At 39.1% G+C, this 25651-nt stretch overlaps 1 protein-coding gene across 1 annotated transcript in view; it reads right to left on the bottom strand.

The window, feature by feature from the left end:
* Positions 1-1610: 1610 nt before the first annotated feature.
* arrb2b (arrestin, beta 2b) overlaps positions 1611-25651 on the bottom strand; it is a 67265-nt gene continuing 43224 nt past the window's right edge. Inside the window, exons 2-15 of the mRNA XM_053629062.1 lie at positions 20197-20227; positions 19733-19793; positions 13487-13531; positions 13145-13341; positions 11845-11904; positions 11554-11621; positions 11205-11340; positions 9328-9412; positions 8702-8774; positions 5962-6099; positions 4174-4257; positions 3187-3263; positions 2953-3007; positions 1611-2864 (exon numbers count right to left, since the gene is read on the bottom strand). Of these exons, the coding sequence (XP_053485037.1) occupies positions 2765-2864; positions 2953-3007; positions 3187-3263; positions 4174-4257; positions 5962-6099; positions 8702-8774; positions 9328-9412; positions 11205-11340; positions 11554-11621; positions 11845-11904; positions 13145-13341; positions 13487-13531; positions 19733-19793; positions 20197-20227 (1210 nt within the window). The 3' untranslated portion in view covers positions 1611-2764. The remainder of the gene's footprint in view (positions 2865-2952; positions 3008-3186; positions 3264-4173; positions 4258-5961; positions 6100-8701; positions 8775-9327; positions 9413-11204; positions 11341-11553; positions 11622-11844; positions 11905-13144; positions 13342-13486; positions 13532-19732; positions 19794-20196; positions 20228-25651) is intronic.

Raw genomic sequence — 25651 nt, forward strand, 5'->3', positions numbered from 1 at the left:
TCTTAATTTATTGCGAATTAAATTACCAGGTAGCATGTACGTATACTTTCGGGATATCAATTTTAGTAGTAGTGAGGCGTAAAAGTAGCTTGAAATCAACCTTAAAATACAAAAAAGTGTGACATTGTACAATATTAGTCTACAAACTGACATCTGCGTGCGTTTTCCTTAGATAAACCCTACAGAATCCAAGGGAAGATATACAATATAATATTTCTTTTATACACTCGACTGGTTCACAGACATATGAGGCTCCATTTGGATTAAAAAAAAAAAAAAAAGAAGCAAAAGTTTTCCATGAAGATGGTCTGAGAGAGTGTTCTATCACAATAACACAACGTTCTCAAAGCCTACTGCTGCCTCTGAATGCATGCATGCATGGCATTCTAGCAAAGCACTCACATAAGGACAAAGATTTTTTGACCATCTGATGAAAATATTCTCCCTGCCATTTCATAACATAAATGATTTAAAAAAAAAAAAAAAAAAAGCCTTTAAAAATTTGACAGCAGACAATCAACAAATTTACACATATGCAAATATCCTTACATAAAATAAATCAATCATTTGTTTTTCATGGCATATTTTAACTCCTATTGTGATTATAAATAACATTATGTGACATACAGTGTGCTCTTGTGTTACCTGGAGCTTATTTCCTTATATCTATTAACTGTTCTTGAAATCTCCAAAGAAATTCTTTAGCCGTAGATCTTAGCTCGAGTCTGGTAAACAAGCTTTCTTCTCTCAGTCTCAATCTTTCTGTTCCTTTTATTCCGTACAGCACCAATAACAATAACAAGTTCTGAAAGGTGTTCTTTTAAAAATATGGTTGCCCAAAATAGGTTCCTAGCTGTGTATGCTGTATGCATGAAATAAAGTATCAAACCAACTGTGAAAATATTCCAATAGCAGGTATTATTTACTTAAATATAGTTGGTAATGTCATGTTGATGGCTGAACTAATGAATGAAGAAAATAATTCAAACAACACTGTGAACTGGTCTGGAGGCAAAACCACAACTTCCCCTCATCCACAGGGTTTAACATATGTTCACACATGATCTCTGTGACCTGCTTTTATTCTTATATATATATATATATATATAAGCAATATGCAGCAAATGGAGCATACAGCATGGAATTTCTGGTTAGTTCAATAATGACGTTAGCATTACATTAAAAAAAAAAACAAGTTTTGAAATAAAAAGTGAATATAATAACAATGATAAGTGGTAAACTCAGTAGTTTCTAAGTTCCTCAAACAAGAAAAAGTTTGATGGGCAAGTTTTAAAATGAAGCATTTGTGGAGTTAGGTTAATAAGATGCATTAGCAGTGGTCACTTCTTTAGAAAAAGAGTGCAACATGGACAATAATAAATGTAGGTTATATATAAAAGGTCAATCGATAATAGGTGATGGCTAATAGTAGATTGTAGGTGAGTATAGTGGATCAATAATAGAGAGAGGGGAGCTGGAGAATGATGCTTAGTGCTTACAAAATCAAAACCATAGCAGAGCATTTCTTTTTGACACAAGGTGGAGCAGAAGAGTCAGGATGTGATTTTACCTGTGTAATAGTTCATTTTTACTGACACTGACTCCCCAACAAATGAAAAAAGTGCTTTTAATCAGTAGGCTAAATATAAAACATTTGAAATTTTTTTTTATTAAAAAAAACAACAAAAGTTTAAATCTGGCACTCTTCACTGGATGGAGATTATATAGCGATACTGGCACTCAACAAATGTGGAAAAAGGGAAAGCGGCTGAAATGGTGAAGCCTGATAAGATGACTTGCCTATTTCTTGGACATTATAACAAACACCTAAAAATATGTCTCAGTTATTCAACAAATTAAACTAGGTGTTCAATTTTGGCAATTTAAAACTAGAAAAGCTTCACCACACAGCAGTACCAGATGACGGCTTAATTCTTAACTGTGCTGCATGTAATAGCAATAGGCCTCTGCAGGCAGAGCGTTTGCTGTCTCTCTGTGTTTAATCAAAACACTCAATCTACACACACACACACACACACACACACACACACACACACACACACAGGTGGCATAACCAATGGCTATAATAAATCGAGTCTTCTGTGGTCCAACGCATTGTGCTGACTATTGTGTGGTCTCTTAAGCACACTGAACAGTCATTCATGTTCATGCGATATGTATATCTTTTACATAACTATACAATGAAATGCTAGAACATTGAAAGAAAATGTCTCTTGGTGAGCTATACTGAATTTGATAAAGAAATAAAAGTCTCAAGCTCATGTTCCCTGGTCATACCCTACACTGAAGTAAGGTTTTACCCATTTTATTACAATATTGCAAAGCTAGTAATGCCCACTCAGTTTCCAGTGGGGAAGGGGAGGAAGGGAAATATAAACTAGATAAAAAGACACCCCTGAATTCATGGACCCTCTGTTCAATGACATTCCTGACCAGTTCTGCTTAACCTCACTGCTTTCTTCGCCTTTCTCATTGGGTTTCATTTTCTCTGTCTAATACACATGCACAAGAACAAAGTAGCTCCAAGAAAACCAACAAAAAAACAAAAAAGGTCTAAAGACAACAGCATCACGGATGCAAAGGAACAGGGTGAGGGGCAAGAGAAAGAAATTGGAAAAAAAAAGAGAGGAGAGAAGACGCTCAAGTGAGCGTCCCACTCTTTCAGGTTGGCGCAGTGGAATGGTGGTGTAGTAGTACTGACACTTAGAGCCCCTTCAATCTAGCTCCCTCTCTCCACACAGGGTTAGCAGAAGTGGTCGTCCTCATCTTTATCATCCTTCATTCCCTTCAGCCTCAGGCGCGCAAAGTCCTCAAACACAAAGTCGTCATCCTGAGAGAAGTTACTGCGGAGGCACAACAGAGGTCAGTAATACCAAGGGCAGACTTAATCAACGCCTCTCATACACACTTTCACCCAAACAGCAGACTCACTTCGTCTCAAACTCTATCAGGTTGGTGTCCACAGGAGCATCCGTCTCTGGTACAGCTGTGAGAACGAGGCAAAAAAATAAATAAATTTCTCTTTCATTAGGACATGTCTTAAAAGAAGAAATAGAAATAAAATACAGCCCAAAATGTTATTCAGAACTGATATTCTCTGAATAAATGCCTAGACTGAACCCCAGGATGGTGAATGTGTGCGAGCGGCTCAGATAGTGTACATACTTGACTGTGGTCTTGAGCTGGGCTGCTCAGAGGGCTTAGGGTGCATCAGCACGAAGGGAAGCTCTACTGCCACGTCACTGTGGGGAGAGGAAATAGTTTAGTGTATATTATATATATTTATTGTGTGTATATTCTAGCGTTTACACAGAATGGTGTGAAGAAAGAGAAAAAAAAAAAAAAAAAAAAACATTCCGTGAGTGGTAGTTTTGCGGTCAGAAATGCCTTGTTGATGAGAGACATTAGAGGAGAATAATTAGACTGGTTCAAGCTGACAAGAAGTTTATGGTAAGTCCATCCATCCATCCATCCATACTTTCCATACCGCTTATCCTACACAGGGTTGCAGGAAGCCTGAAGTCTATCCCAGGGGACACCCTGGATGGGGTGCAAACCCAGTGCAGGGCACAATCTCACACACACTCACACACCCATTCACACACTACAGACAATTTAGAGATGCCAATCAGCCTACATCGCATGTCTTTAGACTGGAGGAAGAAACTGGAGTACCTGGAGGAAACCCCTGAAGCACAGGGAGAACATGCAAACTCCGCAAATACACAGGACAGAGGCAGGAATCGAACCCCGACCCTGCGAGGCAAAAGTTCTAACTACTAAGCCACCATGCTTCCCCTATGGTAACTCAAAAAAAAAAAAACCCCAAAACAAACACTCTTTACAACTGGGGTAAGCAAAAAAGTATCTCAGAAAGCACAGCGTGTCACACACTGAGTCAGATGGGCTAACACAGCAGAACAGCACATCAGGTTCCACTGCTGTCAGCCAAGAACAGGAATCTGAGGACCAGGCAACATCTGTCCAATCTTCAACTATGTACTAATTTATGTTCCCAGCTCCTGTCCCAGTGTACCCATTGTCCTGAAGATTTTAAATGTTTTCCCAGCTAATCAGCTTAATACCAGCCATTCCTGTGCTTTATGCAATTATACTCAAGTGACTGTATGCATGTATGTGTCCTGTGCTTACCCTCCACGAGAGACAACCAGTTTAACTTTGACTCTGTAGGACACCAGGATACCCAGGACCTCTTTATTGGATGCATCCTTCACACTGTAGAGTAAGCAAAATGCAGCACTGTGATTCATTCTGAAAGATTCTGCATCAATGAAACAAACATTGGAAAAACTGGAATATAAATTGAATACCACTACAAACAGGAATGTCAACAGGAATGTCTGAATATTTGCATGCATAAGGAAGAGCCTAAATTTTGCGATAAGTAATTTTATCACAAACCTTAATGTCTGAGATTTTCTTTTAAACGTATGTTGCCACAGCAATATTTTCCTCTCACTTGCTGTTGTTTATCTATTTTTCACTTTTCCTAGGCTATCTGAACTCCATGTAAAATGTACACTCTTCGACTTCTTCACTCAAGAATAACATACAGTTAGGCTGAATCATAAATAGCTTCCTACTCACTACAGAGTATAGAACCTAATGGCATTGTAAAACCTATGTACTGTGAAATGCTATTTTGGATTTAGCCAGACAAAAAGTGTGACTTCAGAAAAGTGCCAGTTGGATATTGTTAACTATCTGCATGTAATATTACCTTTAGGGTACATATTTTATTAGTCATTATATTTAATTAGATTACTGATTCAAAACCTTAAAAAAAAAAATTACATATGCCATAAATAACATGCATTAATTTAGACCTCCTTCAGGGGTTTAATGCATGGTTCAGTAAACATTTGGTGAGTCAAAATGAAACGTAGGATCTTAAATATTCAAATGCGGATTTATTTATTTTTTTTACCTTAAAAAACATTATTCATATGAAATTTCTAATACTGTGCAAACAGTGAAATCCATTTTAACAGTCCTAATGGAAATCCATAAGCTGAGTGTTTCATGTTCATTTTGTTGTCGAAAACTAGGACAAAAATGACTACTTACTAACTAACTAACTAAATAAATAAATAGATAAATAGATAAATAAATAAATATGCCCCCTTTTATTTACACATATAATAAGATGCAACTATAAAAAAAGATACAAAAAGATCAGAACTGGTTGACTGAACTACGATGCAACCTTGTCTCCAGTCTGCTTTGTGTACACACTATGCAAATGCGTATTATACACGAGATTTCAGACTCACTACATACTATATCCTCTCAGCGGGTGCTGTCGTGGTTGTACACAGTGCTAGATATTCTCTCTTTTCTGATTTATGTATGTGTGCTAACGCTTTGCAGTTTGAGAATGATCCTCCTTACATGTAACTGAAATTAATTTGACTTTTGTTGTGTATTTATAAGTGTACGTAGCATATTAGAGACTCTGAGTAATATAATGGTTTAAGCCACGATGCACATCAAAGAAGCAGAAGGAAAAAGTCTTAAGTCTGTAATGATCATGTGCATTTGTAATGCATTTACAGCTGATTTTTGGAAGGGATTCAAACTTGGATTAAATTTAATTGATGATAAATCTACAGTAATATTAGTAAGCTAGACAGTTTTAAATCAAGGACAATTTAAGCATAGCGAGTTATTTTATTTCATTGTTTTATAAACAGCATCTCGCCACTCAGAAAAAAAATGTAATCAAATCGTGTGACACCCGAGAGATTTCCACCTGTATTAAACAGTAATACCTTAAATCTGTCTTTACTGCCCTGTCCAAAAGCTTAAAGCAGCAATCAGGAGTTCATGAAGTAGTGAAGTAGGGAGAGTGTTATTGTGTGTGTGTGTGTGAGATGCATGAGGATGATGTGTGAGGCGGTGTGAGTGACGAGTGCTCACATGGTGCTGGAGGCCAGGTTGGTGTCCTCGTGCTTGAGTTTGCCGTCCAGCGCTAGACCTCTCTTCTCACGGTTGTTGCTCAGTGTCGGGGTGAGTGTGTATACCTTACAGAACGTGGAACTGGACGACACCTGATCGCTGAAGACGAGTAAGACAGCCATTAGACAGTGATATTATACAGAGTAGTGATACTACTCTGACCACATCCAACTCTGCCCACAACGCCCTCACAGCAGATAGCTGCTTATTGATCTAGTGGACGAATGCAAATAGCTGAACTGTGTCGTTCCTCAATGCATACAAAGGTAGATTGGATTCAATACTTTATATCTTATGTGTAGAAATGAATAACAGAGTGTAACAGGGGTAACAAATAGGAGTGTTAATGAAGCGACAAACAAAATGTTTTCAGGCCTGGATTAACCACAGCATATTCAGAGCATATTAAGATAAGAGAGAGAGAGATGAACAACAAAGGCTCTTTCACAGGGGCTGCCATATAATTGTACAAATATGATGCTTTAAGTAAACCAAGAGAAATGAATCATGGTCTTATTTCTACAGGGAGCACACAAGTGGAGAGATAGAACGTGTCTGAGGGGCCTCGTATCACTTTACCTGTGACAAATACAGCGCTAGCAGGGGCCACCTTTCAGTGTACACCGACTATCACGGCATCAGTCATTCATTTAAATTAAAGGTATACGCCATCATTTTTCAACATAATCTCTGCCTGTTGCATCTGTAGTGTGTACAGTAGGTGATTACCACAGACAACGGTTTGGACACTGAGAAAGGAAACTGCTTATCTCCTATGATTTTCACACACAACAGTTTCAAAAGTTTCACAGAATGGGTTGCGGGAAAAAACTAAACAAACAAACAAAAAAATATCTGGTGAGTTCTGCAGATTGAGGGAGCCAGACTCACACTGACAAGATGTCTACAGTAACTCAAATACCCACTCTTTACAAGTGCTGTGTGCAGAAAAGTATCTCAGAATGCACAACATGTCAAACCTTGGGTAATAGACCACAGCGGGTTCCTCTTCCTTCAACCAGGCTACTATTATTATTATGATTATTAATATTATTATTAATAATAAACTAATTTATAATGCACGTCTATATAAGGCAGCGTTTGGGGCAGTCACTAATATATGCTCAAAAAAGTGATTCTTGTGAAATATTTGTAAATAAAACTTTAGACCTGAGTAATCCTTTTCAGAGATGGGACATCTTTTCCATAAAGAAGAATTTGTGGTTAAGTATTACTAACATAAATCAGTTTTGAAGCATAAATAACATAAAACCTCAAGGAAAGTGTGAGTAACCGTTTAGCATGAAGAGTTGTTTACTTTATTGCTCCAGTGTTAGAAAGTTGGATAAAACCCACACAAGAACAGCTTTGGGTAGACGTTCAGTCTTTTCTGTCCGAGCCTGAGATCGATATTGTTAGAGTGTAATGGTAATGGTTTTGAATTTGTGTTTTAAACATTTGCTTACAGAATTCTGCCTTTATGTTTCCACACACAACATGCAAACGTCTAGAAAATCTTGTCTGTGGTAAATTCACATACTGTACAGAGACTGGGCTGAAATAAAACAACAAAAAAAACCCTAGATTGTGACTTTAACTATGCAACATTGTGCAGAGGAACAGAACAGTCCAAAAAGCATAGTGACTCAGGGGAAGGGGAGAGCGGGCCAACCCACAGACTTACTGAAATCACTGGAGTGCTGAAATATTGTTAAAAAAATTTCTGCCCATCAGGTTTAAACAGGAAACTTGTGTTTAAGTTTCATCATTGCCAATACTGTATTTGTAGCTCTTCCATGAGTTTTGTGTGATGCTATGCCATCCTTCTACCGGTGGATTTTAGACGAGCACTGTAGCAGTGCGACCACCAGGCTCAACTCATGACCAAAGATTTCTTTTACGATATAAACCCAAAAGTTATGTTATGTTTGCAACAGCAAAATCAGGCTGAAAATCATACAGTATAAAACTAGCTTAATTAAACCTCGACCTGCACTTTCTTGATTGTTACCATAACAACCAATGTCAACAAGTAAGCAAATGTGACTACAGTTCGACCAAACTATTTAAAATGTACCTTCTTGTATATAAAATTTTGAACTAAATGAAACATACTCTGTAGTTTGAGCAAAGCTGGAGTATCTGCTGTGATGTTGCACCATAATGGAAAGGGCATAAGGTAACTGATATAGAAGCAACAGAGCTGTGGGTTGCTGTGAATCCTGATCAGAGTGAAAGAGCTGCTAGAGCTGAGAGATGGTTGCCAGGGTTTTGGAGTACTCACTGGCTTTTTGGAGGCAGCAACACAAAAGCAATCAGAGCAAAAGCTGGAGACGGTCTGTGAGGCCCAGAGTCACAGAATGAACCTGATTTAATTCATCGCCGCTTCTCTAAACCTCCACGTGCTAATATATGAAAATTGTAAATAACCAGTCCTGTGTGGTGTACGCAAATGCTATATACACCCTTTTTCTCAAAGCTCAAAACACAGCAGAATGAGGAAATGAAAACATTTTTAGACATGACCCTATGAGCGGGAAAAGAGAAATGAAGAGGGGAAAAAAATGGCCGAACGTTGAGTAGGACATAATGTTTATCAATTCATAATGAGAGGAATAAGAGGTCAGGAAATAAAGTATGGGGTGAGGGAGAGAGAAGAGAGATGAAAGGAGGGATTAAAGGGAGATGAAGGGGTACTCACTCGGCTTCTACCTGAGCCACAGGGCATTTGTACTGTGCGGTACTGAACAGACAGATATCAGCATACTGTCGCACTGTGGGGAGAGAACAGGGACACACAGAGGGGTTAGCAAAGCTGGAAAGCGTGCACACACACGGGCAAAAGTTATTGAAGTCCATAAACAAATTCTACAATCCATGCATATATACATACACACAATGCATCTGTTATCAATATCCCTCTCTTCTAATTCCACCTGAATGCCTGCAGATTTCCATTAACACTGATGCTGACAAACAGACTTATCTAAAATATCGTGGCGGTGCCATCAATAATGGAAGCAAACGTCTAGTCAAGTACTTTAAAAACTCAATAACATCCTCAATAACACAATGACCAACAGATGTTTCTGTTTTAACACGCATAATTATTAACTCAAGACTGCCCCTGAACTGATACACAGCATTCCAGTTGTTAGGAGGGAAATGGAGACAGCAAGGGGCATGGATAAACAGGGTGTAGACACAAAGCAACAAAGCAATGGTCTGTGAAACAGGGCAACAGATACTCAATATACAGTTCCACACAAGTAGCTAAATAGATTTGACATCATGATGCAGTGAAATCTGGTTCAGATTGCGTTGTACCTGAGATTTTGATTCGTTTGACAGTTTTGGTGGAGTTGTTGGTGACGTGGACGTTGACGCTGATGGGTTCTCCGTGGTAGTAGAGCTGAGTGAGAGAGAGTAGAGTAAAGAGGAAAAGGGGCTTGAAAAATAAAACTCACAGAAAGCAAATAAAATACACAGGGCTTTATGTTAATTAAAGAGGTAGCACTCTAGAGAAGTTGTAATAAAATGTTATACGGTCTGTACAGGAATAGTTTTGTGATTGGTGCAGCCAACAATGCTTGAATTTGCTGTAGCTTTTTTTTTTTAAAAAGAATTTATTTGGGACGCAACTAACAAATTTTTTTATGCTTTTTTTGCAGAATTCCTTCACAGTGATGTTTGTTGGTAAATGAGACCTTTTATGTGTACTCATGTTCGACAAACATGAATCAAAGAAGGCTTTGGCTAAATGTGTGTTATGATGACATCACATGACCCATCTTGGCCCAAATCTGCAGAAAATCTGGGGTAATTTTGAAAAACTGCAAGTTCCTCTGAACATTGGAGAGTTTGTTTGATTTTGCGTTCATTTCTGCGATCGCCAAATCGCAACATCCTGCAGGGACTGGTTATAGAAATCCAAAATAATACTGCTAACAAAAGGATTAATCACAGATGTCTTACACATTGTGAACTTACATGGGGGAAAACCTCAAAGAACAGAATGTACAGTATGAGGATTTATTTCACTACAACTACTATGACAATGCTATGATGTCATGTCAGAATTACAGTAATGACAACATTTTGTCTTAGAAAACCCATTCATGTCTTCATCAAACTTGCGAAATTTAAGCTACACTACCGGTCAAAAGTTTGTGGACACTCGACTGAAATGTTTCTCATGATCTTAAAAACCTTTTGATCTGAAGGTGTTTGATTAAATGTTTGAAATCATTGCTTTAGACAAAAATATAATTGTGCCAACATATTCGTTTCTTTCATCAGAAAACTAACATTTTATTTACAGAAAAATATATTTTTTTGAACAGATGACTCAGAGCAAAATATTCCGAAAAGCAGCCAATAAGAGTCCAGCATACAGTAGGTGTGAACTCCTTTAATACAGTTTAAAAAGCATCTCAGGGGGATTCCTTAAGAAACTGGTTGAGAAAATGTCAAGAATACATTTCTGGAGGAAAAGGGGGTCTACTTTGAAGATGCTAAAATATTACATTATTTAAATTTATTTAGGATTTTTTTTATCACAACGTAATTCCCATAGCTTCATTTGTGTTACTCCAGAGTTTTGATGACTATTATTATTATTCTAAAATGTGGGGGGAAAATATAAACAAAAGAATGAGTGTGTCTAAACTTTTGACCGGTAGTGTACACTGACAGCAGCATGGGAAATGAAAAGCCCTGTTCTTCAGAGAGTCACGAGTGAAAGCTTAGCTAAATGTTTCATTTTGTTACATTCTAATACTTAGCTTTTTTTCCCCTTATATTCTAAGTTTCTGAATGCATCATGCAAAACTATACTGTGCCTTTCTAAAGTTTCAATTGTTGCACTTTTATAACGTTTTAATAAATTCAAAATGGCACCTTAAGGCATGGTTTATTTTTGCTGTATTGCATAATGCATTGTATTGAGACACCACCTTGTGATATCAAATCAAATTTTGAATATTGTGTGTTGCTAAACCTCTAATGAACAGCACAGAATAATTCTAACATCGGGGTGGGGGGGAAGCTAAAATTTGGCTCGAGATGTGTTCTTTTCTTGTACAGCACGGAAATATGCATCCATATGCAAATGAAGCATGCAAACATCAACCATCAAGGAAAACACTGTTAACCAATAGTAACCGTGTACATGAGTATGTGTGTTTGCATGTGTGTTTATACACCTCTTTGTCGAGGGAAGCCTCCAGGTGGAGGGAGCGGTCAGACATGAGGAAGCTGCGTGTGGTCTCCACCATAGGCTGTGGTCCTGGCTTCTCCGGAGCATACTGCACCTTACGGATCACCAGCCGCACAGAGTTTCTACACACACACGCACACACAGAGCTCGACAGTCTGCTTATCACTACCAATCAAAAATGTTAAATATAAACGCACAGGACACACACACACACACACACACTTGTATTTACAGCGATGCCTGCATATACACCAACATACACCAAGCAGCAACACGCAGTACACAAACTACACTGTGCTCAGCAAGTACATGAGCATGAAGATAAAGTGCTGCACCTTTTGTGAATCTTCTCATCCACAGATTTGGCACAGAAAGCTCTGATCTCAAAGTCTACACCGCATGCCTGAGGGAGGAAAATTAGGGATATATTAGTAGTGACAAAAGTGTAAGATCAGAAAGTGTGTGTGTGTGTGAGTGAGTGAGTGTGTGTGTGAGAGAGAGAGAGAGAGAGAGAGAGAGAGAGAGAGAGAGAGAGAGAGAGAGTGTGTGAGAGAGTGTGTGTGTGAGAGAGTGAGAGAGAGAATGTGATCGCGAGTGTGTGTGCACGAGTGTGTGTGTGTCTTTACCTTGCCTGTGTCCTCTGGTCCTGGCTGTAAAGTGACTGAGCAGGGAAGATTCTGAGGAATCTAAAATAAAACGGCAGATAAATTGAACATTCTCTCATTTAACGCAACATTAAAAACAAATCTAGCTGTAAAGTATTTTTTTAAAAAACAAAACAGATTATCAAGGAACAGGGAACATATTCTATATCTGTTGCGTCAGCAGTATATGAATGATTACCACAGATAAAAATTTCCTTACACCAAAAATGAATTGAAAACCTGTTTATGCAAAAACATAACAGAAGCCATGTCAGGCATCATCACTCACTTTTTTTTTTTTCCACTTTCAGTCAAAGATGTTTGTGAATTAATTTCTAAATCGATTATACCACATGCTCTTTTTTTATACTATTTAATAATTTAAGACTGTTAAACATTTAAAAAGCATGCTATTATTTAACATAGAAAAACATACATCCGTTGATGTGGTGAAGTTTATTTAGCATTTATGTCAGCACTGTGTACCAGGCAGAGGTAAAGCTCTAACTGTACATTTTCTGCCATGGTTTCACAGCAACATGACAAACTGCATTATGAGCGGATTAAATTATGGCGAGAGAGCAAAAAATAGAGAGGCTAATAAGGCAACAACATGTTTCAGAAACTTTCCACAACATTAAATGTAATTATGCGACAGCACTGTTTAATACTTGATTGTGATTGGTTGACAGACGTTCTAAGGTGCACAATTATTTTTCAGTTAATGCACAGCTACAGTAGTTCCAGGCAGAGAGTTCACCACACTTCACCAAGCTCACTGAAATAATGGAAAAGTTAGCCTTATGTCCAGAATACACGGACCTAACAACAAACAAAATTATTTACTGCAATCTCTCTCCCTTCCTCTCTCTCTCGCGCTCCAATGTGCATTATTTTTCTAATAATTCAACAGCCCATCATCAATTATTCCTTACCTATAAAGAAATAAAAAGGTACGACACGTTCTTTAAAAACTAAAACACTGCTGTGGTGCAACAAGAATAAAACATTACAGAAATTTGTCCATTTTGATTCATTTCCCATAATAGCATGCCCAGTCATGTTTTATTCCTTACATGATTCACCCTTTTCAGAGGGACCTTTTTTTAATATGCTTTCTATATTTTAGTAATATAGTACCTTTATAGTATTGGATAATCATTGCAAAATAATTTGTAGTCTATTGTACTAATCCTACAAGAATAAGAAGCATTTGTAGGTGTAGAGTATGTCAGATTGCTACGCAGGCAGCTTGAATGAGATGAATGGAAGTAGTAATTACAGTGAAGTTGAAGGGGTGTGCATGCTGGCCAAGCTTTTTGAGCAGGCGCTCCTGCAGGCGGCTGAGTGGTTTGTGCTCCTCAGGCAGTGGAGGAAAAGCCTGGAAGGTGGAGATGTAAAGGTCCTTTCTGAAGGACAATCCCAACACATCGAGATCCTCTCGGCCATAACGAAACGCACATGTCAGAGTCACAAACACTGACCAGGAAGTGAGGAGAGAAGGACCAAGTTAAAAAAATATATACAAGATGCAAATTTTTATATGGTCATGAGAGATATTTAGGCAAATGGATGTCTGAACCATTTTAATGTTATGAAAATGAATTGTGAACACCTCACTCACCTTTTCTGTCTTTAAGGTATTCTGGGTCAACCAAAAGCACTCCATCTAAACTCAGATAATACAAGGTAACAGGTGAGCACAGCAATATATCCCATAAATTATAAAAAGGTAAATTCAGCATGATTAAATTATTTTTCTTGCCATTCAGTCCTACAAACTTGAGTCAGAGAAACACTCTACCTATAAAATCAATCACAAAATAACAGTCTTAACAATACTGATTATTTAAACACAAATAACCACACATAAATAATATAAATTTATTGGGCTCTATCAAAGTCTGATATTCAAAACACATGTTTGTGGAAGTGTATCATGGCATGAACAAAGGAGATTTCTGAGGACTTCATGAAAAAAAGTCATTGATGCTCATCGGGCTGGAAAAGGATAGAAAACCTCCATTGACTATTGTTACCCTCCCCAGGAGTGGTTGACCAACAAAGATCACTCCAAGAACAAGACGTGCAATAGTCCACAAGGCACAAAGAAACCCAGGGTAACTTCTAAACAACTAAAGGCCTCTCTCACATTGGCTAATAATGTTCATGAGTCCACCCTCAGGAGAACATAGAATATAAATAGTGTGCATGACAGGGAGAAAGCCACTGCTCTCCAAAAAGGACATTCCGGCCCTTCTGTAGTTTATACTCTGTAGTAAATATCACGCGGACAAACCAGAAGACCAATAGACAAATGTTTGGTAGATGGATGAGACTAAAATTTTTATGACTTTTTTTTAATGAGAAGCGTTAAGTATGGAGAAAAGGAAACACTGTATTCCAGCATAAGAACCTTTTCCCATCTGTGAAACATGGTGGTGGTAGTATCAGGGTTTAGGCCTGTTTTGCTGCATCTGGGCCAGGATGACTTGCAATCATTGATGAAACAATGAATTCTGAATTATCCCAGCAAATTCTAAATAAAGGAAAATGTCAGGCCATCTGTCTATGAACTGAATCTGAGCATGTAAGTCATGCAGCAAGACAATGATCTTAAGCATACAAGTCGTTCTACCAAAGAATGGTTAAAGAAGAATAAAGTTAATGGAATGGCCAAGTCAAAGTCCTGACTTTAATCCAATAGAAATGTTGTGGAAGGACCTGAACCAAACAGTTCATGTGAGGAAACCCACCAACATCCCAGAGTTGAAGCTGTTCTGTACTGAGGAACGGGCTAAAATTCCTCCAAGCCGATGTGCAGGACTGATCAACAGTTACTGGAAACTTTCAGTTGCAGTTATTGTTGCACAAGGGGGCCACACCAGTTATTGAAAGCAAAGGTTCACATACTTTTGTCACTCACAGATATGTAATATTCGACCATTTTCCTCAATAAATAAACGACCAAGTACAATATTTTTGTCTCATTTGTTTAATTGGGTTCTCTTTATCTTCCTTTAGGACTTGTGTGAAAATCTTATGTTTTAGGACATATTTATGCAGAAAATGTAGACAATTCTAAAGGGTTCACAAACTTTCAAGCACCACTGTAAGCTCTGATATAATTTATAATCACTTGTTCAATCTATAGTCACAGCCTCTTATAGAAGCACAGTGGACATATGGAACAACTAAATAAGCCGTGACTAAATTACATATTTCATAACATACAGCACTATGGTAACAGTGTGACATGCTCCATAGCATTTATATATGTGTGAAATATTTTGACATTTTCTACTATGTATAGTCCTGAAAACTATACTTTCCTGAGCTAAAATATGTTTCTCTTTTGTATGCATCTCAACCACAATTTCTAAAATCCGCTTGCCCCCAAAAGTGAAAAGGGAGAAAATTACATTTAAAGATTTCATTCTGACAGCAATGCAGGAGCATTATGGACATTTTGAGAGTCAGTATCAACATGATCAAAGCTTTAACATTCCCTGTGTGAGAAAAAAGAAACCCAGTTAGCAAGGTTTTAAACGTCCTTACACAGATTGATTGCTTTTTTTTTATTATTTATTTTTTTTTTTTTACCTGTCTTTGTTAAGCTCCATATAAAACATGATATTTACCTAGGCAAGATTAAAAAGTAAATAAATAATAATATGTCCACATTGTTTTGATGAAATATAGTTATGGTTTCTTAGAGTCAAGTTGTCAAAGTATGTTATGAGCAATTTTAGCCAAAACTCTATTTTCTGTCTTTGTAGCTGTTTGCCAGAACACAGTCACAGCGACACCCAATGCATTTTTCCCAGAACATCTCATATATAAGACTAATAATCCAAGATATTTCGTGTAGCAATAGCTAGACCACTTAATCAAACCCTTAAACTACGGACCGTAATCATTAGTCTAACCATTAGGATACAGACACAAATAAAATTAAGCTGAGATATCATGCAATGGATCTTAGTAGTTTCATAAAATCATACGTCTGTTCACATTTTTCTGGTCCAGAAACAAGCTCCACCCCCAGCCAGAAGTGAGCTACTCAGCTTTGCCACCCACAAGGCGTACATAGTTTCGGTAAAAAGGGTGGGGTTGGTTGAGAGGAACTAAAGGCGTGTCACTCTCTTCTTTCCATACAGGCTTTAGAAAATAAACTGCTCCTTTAATCACTGAAGGTCTAAGTCAGACTGACTCAATCATAATTTCAAGTATTCTCTTTGGTCAAAGAACATCAAAACGAAAAGAAAATGAATCCACTTCATGGACATACCTTTGGCGTGACAAATGTTTTGCTGTATAATTAAAATGAACCCTTTTATCCTAATTATCAGGATACAATCCAAACATCAAGCTGTTAAAAGATGTTAATTTTACAACACCACTAGACAGAAAGGAGCTTAAATTACACAAATTTGTTCAATGCTTTTCTTCTCATACCCTAATTGCACTCAGCTAAATACAACTGTGCTCAGACAATACCTGCTGTTTCCCAGCTCTGCTTAAGTGCACACACACACTGGCACACTGTGTTTCAGTGTGAAGGAGGCAACAATTACAACAATCACCCTGTAAAAAGGTGATCATTACAAATCTTGAGATTTGGAACTCAAACTCTTCATTGCACGTTCAGATACATTATAATCACCTTCATTAGTGAAATTCCCATATCTCTCTAATGCAACTAAATTGGTTTCTTCTTAGATTTACTGCCATGGCAACAGTGAGACACAGGCACATCAGTGTTGGGAAGAGGTATTCCCAAAGTCAGACTATATCATATGTAAAGAACAATGTGAACTTGTCCTGCTAAAGTGTGTTGATGACCATTCAGTATTCCAAGAGTGCAGGCTTACACTCTGACTTATATGCAACTACAACTTTTACAATTACATTTATGATATTTGACACACACCCTTATCCAGAGCGATTTACAGAAGTACTTTGAAGTCTCTAATAAGTAAATAACAATACATCCTGATACTGGTTCACTAGGTCACAGACTAAGAATACCATCAGTCTAAAACTCTGTTGGAGGGTAATATAGTAACAAAAGCACACAAACAACAATTTATTTATTTATTTAAATAAAAGTGCTCATTTAGGTACTTTAGGAAGACGTAGGTCTTTACTCAGCTATTCGGACAACTAGGGGAAGTTCATTCCACCACCTAGGTGCAAGAACAGAGAAGACTCTTGATGCATGCCTTCCTTCTACCCTGAGAGATGGTGGGACCAGTCGAGCAGTGCTAGGGAATCAGAGGGTAAGTGGGTGCTGGTCCGTTTTAAGCTTTGTAGGCAAGCATCAGTGTTTTAAATCTGATGTGGGCAGCTACAGGAAGCCAGTGGAGGGAGCGTAGCAATGGAGTGGTGTTAGAGAACTTAGGAAGGTTGAAAACCAGTCACACAGCTGCATTCTGGATTAGTTGCAGAGGTCGAATAGCGCTCAGAGGCAGACCTGCCAGAAGTTGCAGTAGTTCAAGTTTTGCTGGGATCAGTTTCAGCTGATGAGCTGCAATCCATACTGAGATGTCTGCCAGACATGCTGAGGTCTGAGCAGAAGCAAGAGGGTATGAGGGAGGGAAGGAGAGGAGGAGTGGAATGAAAACCCTGGTGAGGATATGACCTCACCAAGAGATGGAATATAGAGGGAGAACAGAAGAGGACCAAGTACTGAGCCTTGTGGGACACCAGTGAAGAGTCTGCGGGGAGCAGATGTGGATTCCCTCCACATCACCTGATATGAGCAACCTTCCAGGCAGGAAGTAAACCACTGCCATCCTACATCATGTATTAAAAGACTCATGAGGGTGGATAAGAGAGTCTTGTGCTCGAGTGTGTTGAACGCTGCTGAAAGGTCGAGGAGGATGAGGACTGATGACAGTTTGGGTGATCTAGCAGCATGTAACTTCTCAGTGATGTCCAAAAGGGCAGTCTCTGTGGAATGTGCCACTTTGAAGCCAGATTGGTTAGGAGATTGTTCTGTGAGAGATAGAGAGACAGTTGATTGTAGACGGTGCATTTGAGGATTTTAGAAATAAAAGAGAGAAGTGAACCCGGTCTGTAGTTGCTGATGTCAGAGGGATCCAGAGTGGGTTTCTTCAGGATGGGAATAACCCTTGCTCTCTTGAATGCAGTTGACACATGACCAGATGTTATGGAGCCACTGATTATAGTAGCGATGAAGGGGAGGAGATCTTGTGAGATGGTCTGGTGCATTGTGGAAGGGATTTGATCCAATGGTCAGGTGGTAGGATTGCAGGAGAAGATGACTTGCGAGATCTCTTCTGTTGCTAGATTAGAAAACTGTGCCAGTGAAGGAGAAGGGGAATACTGAGTGGGTAGTGTAGGCCTTGGGGTCGAAGTGAAGGTCTGGCAGATCTTCCTGTTATAAAAGGTGGCAAAGTCTTCAGCAGACTGAGGAGTATGTCCATTTCTTCAAGAAAGTCTCCTAGGGGACCAGGAGGATGGTAGAGGACAATGATGAGAAGGTTGATCGGGAGGTAACTGTAACTTCATGGAATTCGAAGGATGAGATGTTGAGATGAAACAGGGAGAGAGGTGTGAAGCACCATCTCTGAGACAACAGCAGACATGTACCACCGCCCCTGCCAGTTTCTCAAGGAGTGTGAGAGAACACATAAGCCGAGGACAGAGCAGCCTGTGTAGTCTGTAGTTCTGTGGAGATATCCAGGTCTCAGTTAGTGCCAGGAAGTCAAGAGAGTAAAGAGAAGCTAAAGCTGAAATGAAATCAGCTTTCTTTACAGCAGACTGGCAATTCCAGAGCCCACCTACCACCACTGTTTGAGACTGAGACAACAGAGGAGGCTAGATGAGGTTACTGGTAGTTCAGCCTCTGAGCTTCTGGGTCTGTGAGAGGTGACAGCAGAGATAGGTTTGAGGCACATGTCTGTAGCCTAGTCAGGAGTGAAGTTGGTGAAAATAGGGCTGACAATAGGGTTTCCATCTGACATTTCTTTGATTATGACATTGAGCCATAAAGTTTTGAGCCTCATTACGGTCAAATAAACAGATAAACTTTTCCCCCTGACTTTTTTTTAAAGCCAAAGGTCAATTTAAAAAAAATAAAAATTTTAAAGATTTTTTTTTAATCCTGGCCAATTCCCATTCACTAACACATGCTTCCTCTGAGACACATGAAGCCGCCAAATGCATATTCTTAAACTGCTGCTCATGTTGTATCATGGGGCACAATAACACACTCTGAGGAAAGCGCTATCTACCGCCTTCTGCATGCATGAGCTCACATATGTCACTGATTGACTTGTGTCACTGTATTTGCTCTCTTGGACTCCCGGCCACAGATGGCTATAACATCACAAGGATTCAAATTCGTGATGTCCGGATGACACAGCAAACACTTTTCTGTTGCACCACTAAGGAGCCCAGAAAAACTCTTTCATATTCTGGTACCCTCACCTCACACCCAGGATTCCCAGGATAGGCTCCAGATTCACTGCAACCCTGACCAGGATAAAGCAGCTACTGAAAATGAGTGAGTGTGTGACTCCTATATATTTTCTGTGGCATAACATTAACTAATTTTTGCCAAAGCAGACTAAATATTTCCAATAATTTGTGAAGATAATATTTACAGCAAATCATGTCCAACTGGTGATTGGGTTCAGAAATGATGATTAATTATGAACAAGCAATGAACCAAACAAGCTAAACGGTTAAGATTTTAGCTAACCGATGTCAATATTGTAAATGCTCATGAGACTGTAGATCTACAAGTGGGTTGACGTTGATAAAGAAAATTAGATCGCTAACAGGACTAAATGAGATACAAACATTTTTTTTTTTTTAGTACAAGCTCTTTCAGACTCACCAACTGGATCCACATGATCTAGATGATCCACAAAGTCCCTTTTGCCCAAGTAGACTGTTAGCTAGGGGAAGAAAAACACAAGTCATGTGATGTCACTTAAACATTCATGTAGGAAGCAAATCAGACTAGTTAATGTTCCTCTTGGGGATTATTCACCACATCCACACACATACAACACAACGCAGTTATACAACAAACAGACAGAATAATTCGAAATTGACACAAAGCCGCTCCACACCCTTCCTGTAGACGACCCTGCCAGACCGACTGAGATCATAAAAAACATCTTCCGCACAAACACAGCTGTTATATCATACATAGAGACACTAAGACAGAACAGATAGAATGCACAAAAGGACTAAATAATGGAGAAGGAGAGCAAGAGCAACATGAAAGGAGATGATCCACAGAGAGAATGGAAAGAACCCATCACATGTACACACATACATATTCAAGAAAATTACCTTGCAGTTGGGGCTGGACTTCTTGAAGACTCTGCAAGGGAGAACAAACAGATGCATAATTAGATATACTTACTGGAATTCCAGTACCACTGAAATATACCACTCCACGTCGGTGTAAATTTTACAGATGCAGGGTTGCTGTATTTGAAGCCAAAGAGTGATTTTCTAAATAAAGCATGACAGCAAAATTTGGCAAGAGGAACTAAGATCTTGATTAGTGACAAAGAGAGAGAGATAGTGACAGACAGATAGAGAGAGAGAGAGAGAGAGCGCGAGAGAGACAGAGAGAGGTGTATGTGTTGCAATGTGTCTGATTGTAATGCAGTGTGAACAATAGAAATAGCTGTGGTGAGAAACTTCATATTCCCTGCCAAGCTACCCACATTAAACAAGTGAGAAAATAACACCATCGGTCTCCCCCATGTTGCACTCCAATTTCTCTCTCACTCTCTCTCTCTCACACATCTCTCTCAATCTCCTCTCTTATCTCTGAATCTTTATTCCTCCTGCTTCTTAGATAAAGAGCTGTCAGAGAGATCTCACTTTCTCTTCCCTTTCTGCAACAGAAAGCCCTGCCGAATAAAATAATAGAAACAAATCACAGAAATTCTAACGGTTTCCACTACAAATACCATTACAAACCATCTGCTAACCATTAAAACTCTTACCATTAGTGGTCCTTAATGGTATCCACTAGACAGACCATGCCACCAAAAGGCAACAAATTACCAGTAGAGACTCACAGGGACCATCACAGTTTCCATTAAAACCATACAATTCCTATTATAACCATAAAAACCATTACAAATTCTGTGAGGGGTTTTATTGTTTTGTTTTTGTAAGCAGGGAGAGGTATAAAGGTCTAACAGAAAAGCTATCTACATGCACAGAAACACAGAAAAAGTGGAATTACTGGTGTGTGTGTGCGTGTGTGTGTGCGTGCGTGCGTGTGTGCGTGTGTGCGTGTGTGCGTGCGTGCGTGCGTGCGTGCGTGTGCGCTCGCTAACTTTGTGCTACAAGGCTTGGTAGATTATGTGAAGTCATTTCATCCATCATTTCATTTCGCTCTCACACTCCATAGCCATTACTATGGATAAAAGTAATTAGTATTAGTAATAAGATATCTAGTAGGTAATAAGATATTTAGTAGGGGTGGGTAGTGTATTAACTATTTTGCTAAAATAAACACCTGGGGCAGATTTCAAGGCAAATTTTCATCTATGAACTAGACTAAGAGCTTGTAGGACTAGTGCAATTCTTAGCTCTGTCCACAAGGTGCCCTTAATGTAGTACGACTTGGCCAGATCCTAAAATACAGCTTTACTCACACATTACTGGTAGTGTAAAGTAGAGAGAAATGATTAGGACGTGGATGACACATTAAACTGCCCCTGAACTTGTTTAAGGTCAAGTCCTCTAGAGTGGCTAAATCTTATGTAGTTTAGTATTTGGATCAAATTTGTTACCACAGCTCTCAAGGTATATTTTTTCTATTAAATAAATGATTCCGCAAGCACGATGCCATGAAACAGGCTCAATGATCTGAACATATAATGGTACCGAGAAACATTTTCCCACAGAACCTACACTCTAAGCTAGCTAGCTACCTCAGCCAATGCTAATGATAAACAAAATCATGACTGCTATGGTATATTTAGCTACTAGTTTTGTACATTAATGAAAATATGACAATGCAATTTTTTTGTCACGTTGCTATTGAAATCCTACTTGTAACTACAAGTAACAAATGTGCTAATAAAGTGCTAGCAACAAGCTAGGGAGGATTTCTAACATGCATGAAGCTGTAGATGTTTTAGGTCATCCTAAATAACTTCCTGGGCACGAAAACTTTTAATATAATACATAGATTATTTTGTAATGGTTTAAAAAGTTGCCTCAATTATAAAATGTGCTACATTTGATTTGACATTTATTTAACATTTATCTGGTATGACCTAGGAGGCTAGTCATCTATCATGCCAGGCTAATAAACAACATTAGGAAGAAAGCTAACTAGCCAACTGCTACCAGGAATAACACAGCAAGAGCTGCTGTGTTGGAGTATGACAGCAAAATGATTTTTAAAGCTACAAATATTGTTGTCTATGGTTTGAAATTAATTACTGTAGTTGTGCACACACCTTATGAACATGTATAAACCTAACTTAAAGATCTGTTTTAAATTAGAGGTCAGATCATGTTAGCTAGTTGCCTAGCATTAGCAGCAAAGATTTCAATGAAGTGAGTGAAGTGTGTGCTATAGCTATTCAACTTCAGTCTTTCAGTCAACTTCAGCTCTGGTAGTCTCAAAATAAGGTCAGTCATGTGAGTGAATAAATATGAATACGTCCTGAGTTTTGAAATGACTATGAAGGGGTGCGGTTTCCTGAAACTTTTGACCAACTGACAAACTGAAAAAAAGTCTGTCCCACGCACCACACACACACGGCTTGCTATCCTTGTAACGATGTTTCAATGGTATTTTTTTGATAGACAGATAGATAGAATAGATAGATAGGTGTGTGTGTGTATATATATAATTGACCCTGGCCCTTGCTCCAAGTCTGTTGTTGTAAATTCAATATTAATGAGAATGTATTCATTAGTGAATGCTGGCAGATCGACAGACTTTAATAGTGCTTTAAACTTTCATCAGCTGAGTGAGAAAGAGGGTACAGGGGAGAGTTGTAGAGACATGGAGAGTTGAAAAAGAACCAGAATTCATTCTGGAAAAAGCTATTGGGGGGGGGGGGGGGTGATTAAATGAACAACAGAAATGAACAGAGGATTTTTTATGAAAAGATCTGAAGAGACAATGGGAAGATAACGAGATAAAAGAGGTGAGTGGGAGAGGATGATAGGAGAGAAAAATGAAGATGAGAGAAAGTGATTAGAGAGAAGGACCTTAATGACAGGAGTTAAGTATCTACTGAAAAGAGAGAGCGAAGGTTAAAGAAAAAATAATCTGTTAAATGCTCACTAGCTGTAATTAATTTACATAACACAAATTGAGCCAGGTGGGGGTGGGGGGTCCACATCAAAACACTGAAAAATCTTACATTGGTGTCCTGAATGTGTGCTAACGGGATTCAGGGAAATTATTTTACACTCTTCTGCTATCACCAGTGACTTGAAGGTGCAGTTGTAGATTTTTTTTATTCCTTAATAATAGTATAAATAAAACCAGAAGAACATGTACATGTAGAACTTAGAAAAAAAAGTGTATTAAGTTGCTGATAAAACCCATTCGGAAAACTGACTTCTGTTGCGGAATGTTTTTTGTGTGCGTGTGTGTGTGTGTGTGTGTGGTGACACTCTACATGCCACCATAGATCTGGGGGGCGGAGCTTCGTGAACAATGTGGGAGTGGGCTCAAGCTGTAAAAAAAAACCCCAAACATTCAAATGTCAAACCCACTTAACCTAGCCTTGAAAAAGCCTTGAAAAAAAAAGTCTGATCTTAGCTAATGCACCATTAAATTGAAACTGTAATACATTACAATAACAGTGTGTGTGTGTGTGTGTGTGTGTGTGTGTGTACACATCTTACTTGGGCCCAAATGTAGAAATATCTGCTATCTGTATAGGAATATCTGACATAACTTTTCGGGAAATCTGGCTGATCCCCACAATGAAAACTTTTTATTTTTAATTAAAAAAATTTTTTTAAAGAAGCAAAAACATTTTCTTTTGGCACTGAGGTTAAAGTTAGGGTTAGATTTCTGTGTAGCATAGAATTAAAATATCTGCATTAATAATTATGGCAATGGAAGAGAGAGAGACAGATCCAGAGAGAGACAGATCCAGAGAGAGAGAGAGAGAGAGAGAGAGGGAGAGATCCAAAGAGAGAGAGAGAGAGAGAGAGAGAGAGAGAGAGAGAGAGAGAGAGAGAGAGAGAGAGACAGATCCAAAGAGAGAGAGAGAGAAACAAACAAGAACTTTTCTGTTTTATCTCTTTTTTGTTCAAGCAAAGCTGCAAACTCACCTAAACATACTTTTTATTGGGTCACCATGGCAGCTAGACGTTTTTCTTGCGTTCCTATGACAACAACGTGAACCAAAACTACAAGAGCTAACACAGTGAGAGTGAGTATGTAAGCATGGAGCAAAAAACATGTTGTGGACCCTAAGCTTCTCCAAATAACACCCCACCCCTGTGCAGTTAAGGATGTTATAACGAAGGACAAAAGCCCTCACCATGATACAGAGACCAGCGGAATCTCTTATTATCCAAACCCCTTTATTACACGCATGCTACTACACACCTCTGTCAACAGCATCACTGTATAGGTCACATTAAAGGCATGTCCGCTGTGTTTAATCAGCCTGTCCTGTATCCTGAATCAGCTGAACACACACCTCACAGGAAAACAAACAAAACATGGCCTGAAGTCCCAGCTTCGAGACTGTGTGAGCGTGTGTGTGTGTGTGCGCGCGTGGATGCCTGAGCATTACTGAACAAGTAGCAGCAGGTTGATCATCTTAAACCTGAAAATAATTTGTGCAACACTATTCTGAGCTCCGCTTGGTGGTGGCACAACAAGGAATCGGCATGACCGGTGCTTTTTGTGCCGGTTGGCCAGACGCCTGGTTCTGTGATTTACAAACGCTGACTGATAGCATACACACTCGTATACAGAGCTGTGTATCTCTGCCAAACAGGAATACAAATATTAGTGAGTTCAAATGCACACAGACACTCAGACACCACTGAACCTACACTTCCTCTGCTGTGATTAATGACCTGTCAAACAGAAGATCGGGGACAGTACACTGCTCCCAGAGGGTCCTTTCACACGCTCACATACACACTCTCACTCACACTCACTCACACTCACTCACTCACACTCACTCACTCTCTCACACACACACACACACACACTCACACACACACACTCACACACACACACTCACACACACACACTCACACACACACACTCACTCACTCACTCACACACTCACTCACACACTCACTCACACACTCACTCACACACTCACACACACACTCACACACACACACTCACACACTCACACACTCACACACTCACACACACACTCACACACACACTCACTCACTCACTCTCACTCACTCTCACTCACTCTCACTCACACACACACACTCTCACACACACTCTCACACTCACTCACTCACACACACACTCACTCACACACACACTCACTCACACACACACTCACTCACACACACTCACACACACTCACTCACACACACTCACTCACACACACACTCACTCACACACACACTCACTCACACACACACTCACACACACACTCACACTCACACACACACACACACTCACACTCACACACACACTCACTCTCACACTCACTCACTCACACTCACTCACACTCACTCACACTCACTCACACTCACTCTCACACTCACTCACTCACACTCACTCTCTCACACACACACACACTCACTCACACTCACTCAC

This window comes from Ictalurus furcatus, chromosome 7 (genome assembly GCF_023375685.1).
Source record: "Ictalurus furcatus strain D&B chromosome 7, Billie_1.0, whole genome shotgun sequence".
In the NCBI taxonomy this organism is placed as follows: Eukaryota; Metazoa; Chordata; class Actinopteri; order Siluriformes; family Ictaluridae; genus Ictalurus; species Ictalurus furcatus.